Here is a 13,556-nt window from a genome sequence, read left to right on the forward strand (position 1 = left end):
GAACGCAGATGGAAATTATTATAAACGAAAATTCAATGTAAATTTTTAGCTCACGGTCGATTTCGACGAATCGATCGATCGTTATTCATTTCTAGTATTCGTTTAGTTGTTTAAATTCAATCATATTAGTTATTGAAAAAATCAGGAAAACATATGAATTAGCATATTTTGAACAAATATTTCCATTTTTTTGTGGATAACTCTAAAGCTCGTTCCAAAGAAAAATAAAAATTGGTTGAAAATCTAAAGAGAAAAAGGAAATGAAGTCTTTTGTCTTTTCCTTTTTATATATAAACCAAAGCGCTACAGGTATATTTCCCACAAACATATGAAGCGCTTCGAAATCTGTGGAATACTTTGTCTGAATCTTTATTTCCTGATAGATACAACGTTGGTCCTTAAATCCAGAATAAACAGGTTAGCTTTCTTCTAGACAACCGTGCTACATCCTAGACTGTGTCGATGCTTTACATCAGGCAAGTCAACGGTCAAACGCTGGCCTGTATGAGATTAAAAAAATATGTTATAAATACTTTTGGAAATGTAGCAGTCTTTATTTAGAAAGAAATATTCATAATCAGTTTCTTAATCTATTACTAATAAACGTTGCTTAGCGGTTGTTTAGTTAAACACCGATTACGAACTTTTGCAAGAAGAAAAAACGACATTGCTTAGCTAATTATTCGGTTAAATTTGTAAGATCAATTTCGATATTAGAACGTAGATTAAAGATCAATCTATTGATTAGTAGATCGATTTAAATCTCGAGATGTAAATATAATACACATCGGCTCTTAGTCGTTTGATTATTAATAGAGACCAGTACAATCATGTAACGTGACTTCAAAGTTACGAATACCTTCCAGCGAAACATTTCATTACAACTCTAACAATTTAAATAAAAATATATGTAAGCGGGTATTTAAAATCTCATGCATAATCAAATTGATGTTAATCCGGTTACATAATTTTAGTCCTTTCGTTAAAAAGTTTTCAATAATACTATGTTATAATTGGCTCACTTCAAATGGAACTACTTACAGTTGAAAACTAAATTTGTATACTTCTGTTGAGGTAACCATCAACTAAAACGATGGTAGGGCTTTGTGCAAGCTCGTCTGGGTAGGTACCACCCACTCATCAGATATTCTACCGCAAAACAGCAATACTTGATATTGTTGTGTTCCGGTTTGAAGGGTGAGTGAGCCAGTGTAATTACAGGCACAAGGGACATAAAATCTTAGTTCCCAAGGTTGGTGGCGCATTGGATATGTAAGCGATGGTTGACATTTTTTACAATGCCAATGTCTAAGAGCGTTGGTGACCACTTACCATCAGGTGGCCCATATGCTCGTCCACCTTCCTTTTCTATAAAAAAAAAAAAAGATGAACTTTAGGTATATAAAATTTAAGTGCAATGAATACAAAGAGAGTAAACAAACAAACTAACTGAAAAAGTCATAGCTGCTCCACACCTTTTCACCGTTTAACCTAAACGACAATACACCGAAATTAATTATTTATTTAAAAAAATATCTTTATCCAACTAATATTTTAAAAACGAAAGTTTCAAGGGATGGATGAGTGTTTGTTACTCTTTCACTCAATAACTACTTAATGGATTTGGATAAAATTTGGAATAGAAATAGCTAATATTCTTACTATTATTCAAAAAATAAAAAATAAAGGTATAAGCCCCGTTCACGACAAACACATAAGAGGTATAAATATTTATTAGCGGGAATCAATTTTGCTATTTTTATCACAGAGACCCACGACCGCAAAGCCAATTGGTATATTTGCATATTACCCATTTAATTCGCAAAGTACCCGTAAATTTTATTTCATTCAAAGCCAGCTTGTAATATTTTGTTTACCTCGAAATTTTGGTTGTGTTACAAACGAACGTTATATATTTTCTACTGAACGTTTTTTAATGATGAGCATCCTTTTCCAGCTACCGAATTATCTCGACTCATTTCATTTAAATTATTAGGCAAAATTAAGTTGAACTTAGGTTTATATTGTGATAGAATAACACATCCGTATATACAAAACTAGCTATTACCCGCTGACTTTGTACAGCGTAATTTAAATAATAATTCTAGTAATTAAATAACAAACGAGCTTTAATAATATTAAGCAGGAGTATTTAGCTGTTTAGTTTATGTAAACTATGATATAACGATCCAGTAAATTAGTAACCGTAGCCGATAGCAATAACAAGAGCTAAAGTTGCAATAGCTGCGGAAAAGTTAACAGGATATTTTAAACTGCAAAATTGCTAACTGTTATATTTTTTAAGTGTAAAATCCTACTGAATTTTTTATTTATTTATTTTAACTTAACTTAACTTTGTAAAATATATATAAATATGAATTTAACAGAGTACACAATAATCTGTATCTTTTTCTTTCAAATTTATAGTTTCAAAAAAGAATATATTGCAAATCCAAAATATAGTTTTGTTTTATATGTTTCAACATCTGTGAATTGAAAAATTTATTGAATAATAATTTTAACATGATGACACATGAGTATTACGTAAGATGAAGTGAATGAGGTGTTTCATCTGTCAAAAGCTACACGGGAACAGACAAAAAACATAACGACAAACATACATAAATATAATGGTAACCTCTTTTTAGTTCGCCGTAGTCAGGTGATAAATGTGAAATTTCGCTTTCACGAGTAAACTACTGAATATTTTTGAAAGAAACTCAATATGAATAAAATAATAATAAATAATATATTTTAGAATGTGAATTACATAATTAGGGATTGTGTAACTAATTAATACTTAGCTTACACAGTCATCATTATAAAATGCAAATATTGCTGCATCGGTGTGCAAATATATTCATTAGTCTTCTATATATAATAGCTATAAACAACTAGCAAATAATTAACGCTGGCTTAACACGAACAAAGCCAGAGAAACAAATAGCCACAAATTTATGCTTCAACCTACTAAATTATCATCAAATCACTATGAATACATATATTGTTATGTTACATATACGATGTTACTTAAGTAACTTAAGACATGTGCAACAAAGTAATTGTTCCAGCTCTTGCAAGTCATACGTAGCGATGGATATCCTGTTATAAGCAATCTCTCCGTATTTAGTCTCTGAATTTAGTATCTACGTCAGAACTAAGTCCTAGTAGTAGTAGTAGAAGTAACTAGAGTCCTAATTAGACAAGAATTGAATATAATAGTAGCAAATGAGTAAAAAAAATAAAAAAGTTTTATAACTTCACTGCGATTTAAGAGACAATAATAGCCTTAAGAGATGATTTAAGAATAAGAGTGTTGCATATTTGTTTTGAGTTAAGTCTTTCCTAGGGCACACTTATTATTTACTTAATTTTATATTTTACTGGTTTTTTTATATTTTACTGGTGGTAGAGCTTAGCAGTACTTGGTATTGTTGTGTTCCAGTTTGAAGGGTGAGCGAGCCAGTGTAATTACAGGCATAAGAAACATAACATCTTAGTTCCCAATGTTGGTGGCGCATTGATGATGTGAGGGATGATATTTCTTACAATGCCAATAGTGACCACTTACCATCAGGTGGCCCATATGCTCGTCAAAAAAAACATGTTAAATACGTCATTGTTTTATATTTTGGAAACTTGATCAAGCAACATATAATGTATTCGCATTGAAATTAAACAGATATATAAAACTGATAAAACAATGGAGCTACATAAATACATCTTTTTTATAGTCGTATAATGCTCCTTGCATTATACGATTATAAAAATATTTTAAATATTTAAAATAAATTAACAAAACACTTCATTCGAGACACCCTTTTTTATTTTTTTTACTCACACAGTGGAAACCTCCAGAAAGACACCCGGCTCCCATAGGGGGAGAACTGGGTTGGTGTATGTGTTTATATTAATAGACTTCGAAACTATTTAACTAATCATCTGAAAGTGGAGACATATATTACATATTTTTTCATGGCTAAATGGAGCTGCAGTATATACTGTTAATATTAAATTTATGCTGTTTAACCAATCAACATGATAATCCAACGTCTGTTAAGTTTTGTTAGTATAAAATATAGGTAATCACTTCTTTATTAATAAATTCTTAAAAAAGCTTGTGATAAATCGATAGAACACATTAACACATTGCCTGATGAATGTCTTATTCAAAATTTATAAATTTGTTCTTTCGGTCGTTCTTCTCAGGTTATGGTATTTTCTTTTTCAAGTTTTTACTATGAATAAGCATTAAGGTTCAATGATAAATAAAGACATTTAAATTTATAACATATCTACTTTTGGCACCTTTTCTATAGAGATTTTCTTTTATAGAATAGATAGGCTTACTTTCACGATGACATGGTTACTATTGCCCATAGACATTAGCGCTGTAAGAAATATTAACCTTTCCTTACATGGCCATTACACCATTAACCTTGGGAACTAACATTTTATGTCCTTACAGTTACACTGGCTCACTTACCCTTCAAACCTTAACGCAACAATACGAAATTTATCATTCTATACTGTACCAAGTTGCTGTTTGGCTATAGAATATCAAAAAGCCGAGATGGCCTAGTGGTTAGAACGCGTGAATCTTAATCGTGGGTTCAAACCCGGGCAAGTACCACTAAATTTTCATGTGCTTAATTAATTATCATGTGCATTAACAGGCTGTTACTGTATTGTACTGGTAGAATATCTGATGAGTGTTTAGTACCTATTCAGAGGAGCCTACACCAAGCCCTATTGCCAAGTGAACTTATCTTGTAAATACTTAAACCTTCCCGATAAAAATATCTAAACAAATATTAAAACTGCACCAAACCTTATGTTTAACCTAGAAGAAGCTGGCGAGCAAACAAGCACACACGAGCTTGTTTTATACAATTTATCAAATAAAGAAGATTAATTCACCATGCATGGTGCTTGATTACGAAAATGGGACAATTGAATGAAATATATGACAAGAAGACAATGTACAAAGTGAAAACAGTGAGGCAAGCGGAATTCATTTAAAACTTTACCCCTCCCTTGCCCATCAATCAAAAACCAATTTAAACTGGGCAACAATCTGGTTTCGTGGATTTTATGAAAAATGAAAAAGATTTATTTTTCTAATCATTTGATTAATTTTTGTATTATTTCTAATAACATTTTTATTTATTGATATCTAAATAAATTGAATTTTATACTAGCCAATTCTTGTGACTTTCCTCTCCTGGAATTAATTATACATTATTATTTTTAAAAACTGTTTGAGATTACTGATGCAGCTTAAGCTAATTGCCCCTTACTAGACAGAACGAAAAAAAGAAACGCCTTATGCGTTCCACTGCTAGAATAATAATAGAGGCAGGATATATTTTAAGTTCTGGTTCCACCACGCTGTCCTTGGTCTAGTGACTAGCCCCATGTAAAGCCAATAAAAAGTTATTGGGTTTTCTCGTCGAAGATTCTCTAATAATTCTAGTTAAAATTTATCTGCTTAATAACAAAATCCCGCTTCATACATGTAAAAAAAGGATTTAATTCCGTCCTATTTTGCAAACAATCTGGTATAATAATCGTCATCTGATTCATTTGTCCGCCCTGTACTAATGCATCGTACACGATCCGCATATTTTATTCGCATTTATTTAAATATCTCGTAAAAATTCTCGTTCAAATTGTAAAGGGTAAAAGTTTCTGCATAAAACTTTTAAAATAATATGTTATTTATTTTGATAATCTCGACTTTTAGAGATTATCAAAATAGATAAAAGTCGAGATGGCCCAGTGGTAAGAACGCGTGAATCTTAACCGATGAACGTGGGTTCAAACCCGGGCGAGCACCTCTGAATTTACATGTGCTTAATTTCTGTTTATAATTCATCTCGTGCTTTTCGGTGAAGGAAAACATCGTGAGGAAACCTGCATGTGTCTAATTTCATCGAAATTCTGCCACATGTGTATTCTACCAACCCGCACTGGAGCAGCGTGGTGGAATAAGCTCCAAACCTTCTCCTCAAAAAAGTGAGAGGAGGCCTTAGCCCAGCAGTGGGACATTTACAGGCTGTTACTGTTACTGTATTTTGATAATAATTAATGCTCTGTGACAATTAAACTAAGCTTAGTCTAATTGTCGTTACTTATCGTTAACATTTTTAAAACATTAAAATGGTCGCAATATATTATATACAATACTTATAATTCTTACAATAAATTTTTTAATCTTTATATTTTTTGTAGCGTTTGCTTCAAAAGTACCTGGTTTTTCTCTACGACTACATGAGTATATTGAGATCTCATCTCATAAAATATGAAAGATTTTAACATACAATATACATAACTAAATTATAAATAAATATCAATCGGATTAATAGTTTTCACGTGAACCGATAAAAATACCAAGCGAACAAACATTATCTCTATATTGGTTAGTAGCGGCTAAGAGTCATTTATTTATTAACGTTTCTTAAGCCACTCAAATGATTTGCTTTTAAGACAGTTATTACATCAAATATTAACATTGAAAAGGCTTTGTGTCCTTAGAGCCCCATTTTGTGAGGTACTCCGACGAACGTAGCCAAGAAAATTAATTGGCAAAATACCTGGGGGTAAAATTGAAAAGCGCTGAAATCTCAATTAGTAAACTTAAGAAACTATGAAAAATTTTATAAAGCAAAGCCTTTTCAGTGTATTAGTATTATAGTATTGTAAATAATTGTAAATAAATATTTTGAACAGAATAAATAAAAATATCTTAAAACAGGTTTTCTTAGAGATGTAGTTATATATTTTTTTATATTATTCTCATCCTGAAGTAAGAATATAAAGTGTTGACACTAAAAAAATATATATCTCTTCTTTTAAATTAGTATGAAATTAACAAATATTTTATTTGAAAGGTTGATAATCTAACTTAAATAAATCATAACTAAAATTAAATTAAAAATTTAAATCACCTACAGAAAAATAGTCTAGTGTGTAACAAACATAACCCTTTAACTTTATTTGTAATAGGTACCGAATAATATTTTAAATTCAAATCAACGAATCTGTGAAAGTAGGTAAGACCTACCTTTTCAAATCACTTTTCTTTTTAATTATTTTACAATAACTGTGTTTCTTTTTATGAACCCATAATTAGAAACCGCCACCTACATTATACTTAAGAAAACTCTCAAATACCGGTAACAAATACTTAATTTCGAGACGTGCTGCCATCTCTCGGCCATACATAGTACTTAGTGAAAGCTTAGTAAGCTCTTAGAAAGTGTGTCACGAACGTTTTTCGCTTTGCGTCGCTACTGGCAACAGTTTATACTGAAAATATTTCATACTTTAACAATAAAACACACTTCTTTTACAGCAAAAAGGATTTATATGTTAGCAACTAGCAACTAACTAATATAGAATACAAAATTAGATAAAAAAGATAGATAAATTCTAAAGAATCATTAGAAAATTACCTAAAAATTTACACACAAGAACAATTAATATGCCAAAATAATACTTGAACCTATTGTTTCAGATTTACAAAGTGTTTGATGTGATATTGTATGTCGACATTACCCTGAGTTAGCGCCCTGACCCCATGCCTCGGCTTTCGACATGCAATCCCCTTCACCAAGACTACGTCACTACAGGTCCCCAAAATATTCCAAGCATGCTAGCAATCACCCGCAATACGCTAAAAAGGCATAAATCTAAAAAAAATTACAGCATGCGAAAACAAGTAGACCAGAAATGAATAAAAGTAGACCATAACTTTTTACAATTTATTTCTTAGATTTTTAGCCTATAATATGTATGTATTTTAGTTTTTTAAATTCGAACTCCTTTTTATATTTTTACATAGTTTCCGTATTTATACAACACGTATTCCATTAAGTTACGTTTAAAATTATATTTGTTACTGTACTTTTCCCATACCTAAGTTAGCGGTTCAAATAAAGTTAGTGGTTTTTGTAGTATGAACTCTGTTAGCGCTTAGTTTCTGTTTTTTGTTATTTTCCGCCTTTTTCGTTCGTCGTCGTAGTTTATCGTTCACATGGATGCATTGAAGCCTTTGGCTTTTGAATAACAACAGGTAAGCTGAAAGTACAAAACAAATACCGGCTGCAGGAATTACACTTTTTTAATATTTAATTTCTTTCACCACATTCATTTTTGAAACAAAGGCTCAAAATATATGAGAGACAAAATCTCACTAAACAGATCTAATTTGTTATTAACGTCAAGTACAATATGTAATATCATATTGAGGCCATCTTCTACATAACGATTCGTTAAAATAAAATTAAAAAAAAAACTCACAACCACCTACTTTGCACAACGCTTGAACCAATTAGGCCTTGTAGATAGTCTTAGTCTAAAAATTATCGAGCACTCTAGAAAATTCTCCTCGTATGCGAAGAGACTATTATCAATACTGTAACAGACTTAGATACAAATATAGTTAGTAAAAATCAATTTCATTTTACAGTCAATTAGGTCTTTGATTATTTGCATATGTTAAGCCATACTTTTATTAAATTAAAATAAATTTCAATTAATTTGAATCAAATTATAAATTTGAATAAAGTTCATCAAATTAATTTATATAAAATTACATAAATAAACAGTATTCGATTCATACCAGCTTTAAAATTAACAATGTACATTATAATATTTATCGATTATGCGAAATGTAAAAATATCTTCTTGTCAAACTCGTTCAGAAAATTTCATTGTACTCAAGATAAGATGCTAAAAGTGGATCTTAAACAAGAATGTCAATTAGTTTCATAATAGCCTATCCGTACATAAGGTATATGTTATATTGTTACGGAAGAATCTTCATTTTATTTTCGTAACATGAATGCAATATTGAAGATCATATCACAATAAAATGATGAGACATCACAATATAGAAATTATTTATTTTATTTATAACAAAATTATTCCTAATAAAAATTTGTTATTCAAATAATTAAGTTCGATTTCTTAATTCATATAAATCACAAGTAATTCTTTATCAGATCTTATCAAGAAAACTTCGTTTACTTACCTTCGAAACTCAATGAACAGATAATTTCAAATCGATTGAACACACAAAGTTTCTATTTCGTCAAATATTGGTACAGCTTCATGCAGTACCAAATCGTTCTGAGAGTTATCAAGGGTAAATTCGTTGAGGCGAATAGCCAATAGATAAGCTTATCAACACATCACGTGCCGCCCTTCACCGCAATACTATCACTATATTATTAATCATAAATGTGTTCTGTCACAAATTCATATAATAATTATACTCTTAATGTAAGGTTCACCCATTTTATTGATCAAATTAGTTTCGTTTTACATAGACATCAAATGCTACATAGACCATGAGACTTATGTTATTTTACAAACATATTATCTTATACTCTAAGCTATGAATCGTAGATGTTATATGGTGAAAAAAAAATAGAATGCTCCATCAATAGTTTATTGGCATAATACATATGTCGTCACGCATGGGAGCGGTTATTACTTAATATCGCATCGCTTGTTCAGTTATCAGTCCGGTGATGCGAAAACAAGGGCGTGATATGCGGCTTCACGCTTTGTACATGGAGTAGTCTGCACACCACCGTCATGTATCCCATTACACATTTTCATAACAACAAAGCGTGAGTTTACTTATTTTCCTGGTTGAGGAATGAACGCGTTATTTTTTTGAACTCCGGCAATATATTCTCGAGAACATTTAGTAATATATAATTTATATTTTTAACAGGACAATGACCGCAATATGCTTCGTCTGCAACCTACCAATTCTATCCCACCAAGTTGGCTTAGTGTGGGCTGGAGGAAACGGATGGGACGAGCTTACACGGTCAACATTAGAAGAAACGACACTTCGACAACGACTTGGCAATCGAAGAGATTCGTCTGCACAAGTATGTTGTGTTTCACCCCCGGAGCCAGATGTTGCAGATCAACCTCGAGGTAATTTTATGTTTTTATTTTCATACATGTTTTAAATCGTTTTTCTTAGTAAGCTATATAATGTAAAATAATTTGGGTTAGATTGTGAAAAAGATATAACATTGTTTCATACTAGGAGGACCCAGGCGCCGCCGTTCTTCGTTGGCTCAACTAACAGATATTCTACGAGAATGGGGGGGAGGTGGAAGTAATACAACAAGACGTCAACGCGCTCCATTATCGAGACGCGAAACTTTAGCAGACCTGGCCCGATCCCTGCCATGGGCCCGGCATGAACCACCACCACGTCGGCGACGTGATTCTTCAGCAGATTCTGGTATTAAATCATCTGTTTCGAAACGCCGAGATTCAAAAGCAATTATACCACATGACTTTCGATCTGAATTTCCCACATGTTTGGAACGTAAAGATTCCACTACAGTCATTGCTTCAAAAGAACGCCGTGTTAAGAGGCGTGGCTCAAGTGATGGAAAAGAACGCAGAGATTCTGTTGATGGTCATCGTCACCGAAGAGATTCTGTAGCAGCTCCACCACCACGAATTGTTGCAACTCATAAGAAACGGAGAGCCTCGCCTCCTATACCGGCACCTCCATCATTTGTAGATGCATCATCAGATCCCGGCCCATCTACTCATGTACCAGCTGTTACAGTAGTAACTGTACATGAACCAAGCCGATCAGATGGAGAATGTCCAACAATGACAATGCCAACAATAATCACTTCAGCCGTAACACCATCTCCCACTTCACCAACAATACCAACTTCTAATGCTACTCAAGCAACACAAGCATCACAAGTAAGTCAACCTATACCAGTGACGCCGATAACTCCTAGTGGAAGAACGCCTCCGAACTTAGGTGGTAGAAGAGATTCCACTACTCAGTGTGGTCGAGCACGACGAGACTCACGAGCAACTGCTAGTCCAGAACGAAGATTGGGTAGATTACAAAGACAGGCAACGGCGTTTGATGATCCTACAGGACCACCTGGTACGCGACGTAGAGATTCAGGGCCAAACTTGGATCCTGATGATGCTGGAAGAGCTAGGCGAGATTCTTTAAGTCCAGATTCAGCAGCACGACCGCGTCGCGAACGAAATCAACTAAGTCCTGATAGAGCAGGTGGTGGAGAACTTAGTCCATCAGCAGCTCGTAGGCGCAGTCGCTTAAGAAGACAAGCATCCTGTGCTCGTGTTGGTCGAGCACGAAGTCCGGAATCGAGCTCGTGTTCCAGCCGAGATCCCAGTCCATGCGCTCGGCCACCTGAACGAACAATGTTTAGACGACAATCGACAACTGAAGAGATTCTGATAGCACGTGGCTTCCGTCGTCAATCTACTACTGAAGAAATGATCCGATGTCGAAACTTCAGACGACAAAGTTCCCAAAGTGATGATGCATGCATGCGGGCCCGTGGTCGTCGAGATTCGTCCACTCAAATACTTGATGGCACCATTGGAACTATGACTGTGGAGACTACTAGTACATTTTTTGATTCGAGTACTCAAACAGGTATGTAATTTTTCAAATCAACTTGTGCATTTATTTATTAAACACCTTTTTTTTCGACAGTTATTATATATCAGTAATATATTTAAGTAATAAAAATACATATATCTATAAAAAGTAATTACATTTTTACAAAAACAAATTTAAACAAAACCGCCCTTTGTTCGTAAATATAACGAAATGTAAAGCGTCCTATACAACCACAACTTACGGTTACAAATGATTCTGCCACGTGCTTGCTCCCCGCCCATTTACAGCGACCAATCGATTCACGCGAAGTTTCGATGTCTCGCTTGCACAGTAGCATGTAGTAACTGTTTTATCGACAGAGAAAAGGACTAGGGAGAGAGGCTTCTTTGTCATGAAAGAGGATCGTAAGTTGTGGCGCCCTCTACATAGATTTAGGCGGGCTAGCTTTCGGGAGCCACTTTAAACAGGCAGCGCGTCCGCGCGGACCTCGGAAACGAGATGAGATGAACGCGGTCGCCTGGCGCAGGCTCGCCCGCCCGCGCCCTGTCATCTGTTGCCCACTAACGCTGCCATGTTTACTAAAACGAAAGTGACGTGCCGCACACAACGAATAACCTCTACAACATTACATTGACAGACGAAAATTGCTAGTAAATATTTGTAGACCAACACTGGTCGACTTTGACTCTACAACGAATCAGTTTTTATTATATTGCTTTCATCGAATATAAATCGGGATTTTTAACATATTATTGACTTTTGCTATAAATTGTTTTTGATTTACTTGTACAAGTGGTGTGGTTCTGCAATTCTCCTCGGGACAGTGTGAAGGTGTGACGTTCGTAGAACACATTTAGAGGAATAAAAGTAACCGTCGTAAGAAAATAATTAACCATAATTAAATATCTAGAAATAATCTTAAAATAGATTGAAACACCAATTAGTAAAATTAAAACGTAAAAATAAACTTATAAATTAAATAAAAACATTGTTGCAAGAGTGCATAATTCAAAGTGGAAAACTATGGTGAGTGAAACTTATACTAAAGAAATTTATTATTTAAACATTTTCGGTAAAGAAAGATATAGTTATCATTGTTTAAACTTATTTAAGATAAAGTAACGTAATATAATATCCTTTTTAATGAATAATTATTTAATATTTGTACCGACGTAACTTTTTGCGAATTCGTTAAAAATGAGGTTAAATGTTTATTCTTTTATATCGGTAATAATAAAAATTTAATACAAACTGTAATTTAATTTTTATGCCTTCTACTCTTAATTGTGTTTCTTATTTTAGACTATATTTTTATTTGAAAGTTATTTTTCAAAGAATTGCAAAAAAATATATCAAATATGTTACTCAAATAAAAGATATTTTCGATTCAGTTCGAATTGAATTTTAATAGTTAGTAATAATATGTTTATGATATAATATCTAACTATAAAAATATCATTCTTACGCCTATAATGCCTATCTTATGATATTTTTTTTTTTTTTTATAGAATAGGAAGGTGGACGAGCATATGGGCAACCTGATGGTAAGTGGTCACCAAACGCCCTTAGACATTGGCATTCTAAGAAATGTCAACCATCGCTTATAGCCAATGCGCCACCAACCTTGGGAACTAAGATTTTATGTCCCTTGTGCCTGTAATTACACTGGCTCACTCACCCTTCAAACCGGAACACAACAATATCAAGTATTGCTGTTTTGCGGTAGAATATCTGATGAGTGGGTGGTACCTACCCAGACGAGCTTGCACAAAGCTCTACCACCAGTGAAAATATATCATGATATCAAACATTTCTATATTATTCTACTTCTGTATATTATATATTTGGTTTAATATATATATATATATATATATATATATATATATATATATATATATTAGATGTATATATGTATTAGATGTATATATATATATATATATATATATATATATATACATCTAATACATGTTGCTATTAAATTGAATATTTCATGCGATATATTTTCATAAGTTGTTTCATGTTTTTATTTTTATTAAAGAAAGGTCTATCAAATTCAGTGATAAGTATTTACGTTTTCACGGTTTAATCGGTTGAGGAAACCGATCATTATGTGTAT

The 13,556-nt window shown here is 32.9% G+C and overlaps 2 protein-coding genes across 2 annotated transcripts in view; both read left to right on the plus strand.

Annotated features, from left to right (window-relative positions):
• LOC126769419 (serine/threonine-protein phosphatase 4 regulatory subunit 2) overlaps positions 1-13,556 on the plus strand; it is a 248,837-nt gene that overhangs the window by 129,300 nt on the left and 105,981 nt on the right. The gene's annotated exons all lie outside the window — the stretch shown is intronic.
• LOC126769736 (uncharacterized) overlaps positions 7,600-13,556 on the plus strand; it is a 71,182-nt gene continuing 65,225 nt past the window's right edge. Inside the window, exons 1-3 of the mRNA XM_050488653.1 lie at positions 7,600-7,634; positions 9,749-9,960; positions 10,076-11,473. Coding sequence (XP_050344610.1) covers positions 7,600-7,634; positions 9,749-9,960; positions 10,076-11,473 — 1,645 coding nt within the window. The remainder of the gene's footprint in view (positions 7,635-9,748; positions 9,961-10,075; positions 11,474-13,556) is intronic.

The sequence above is a fragment of the Nymphalis io genome, chromosome 7 (genome assembly GCF_905147045.1).
Source record: "Nymphalis io chromosome 7, ilAglIoxx1.1, whole genome shotgun sequence".
Taxonomy (NCBI): Eukaryota; Metazoa; Arthropoda; class Insecta; order Lepidoptera; family Nymphalidae; genus Nymphalis; species Nymphalis io.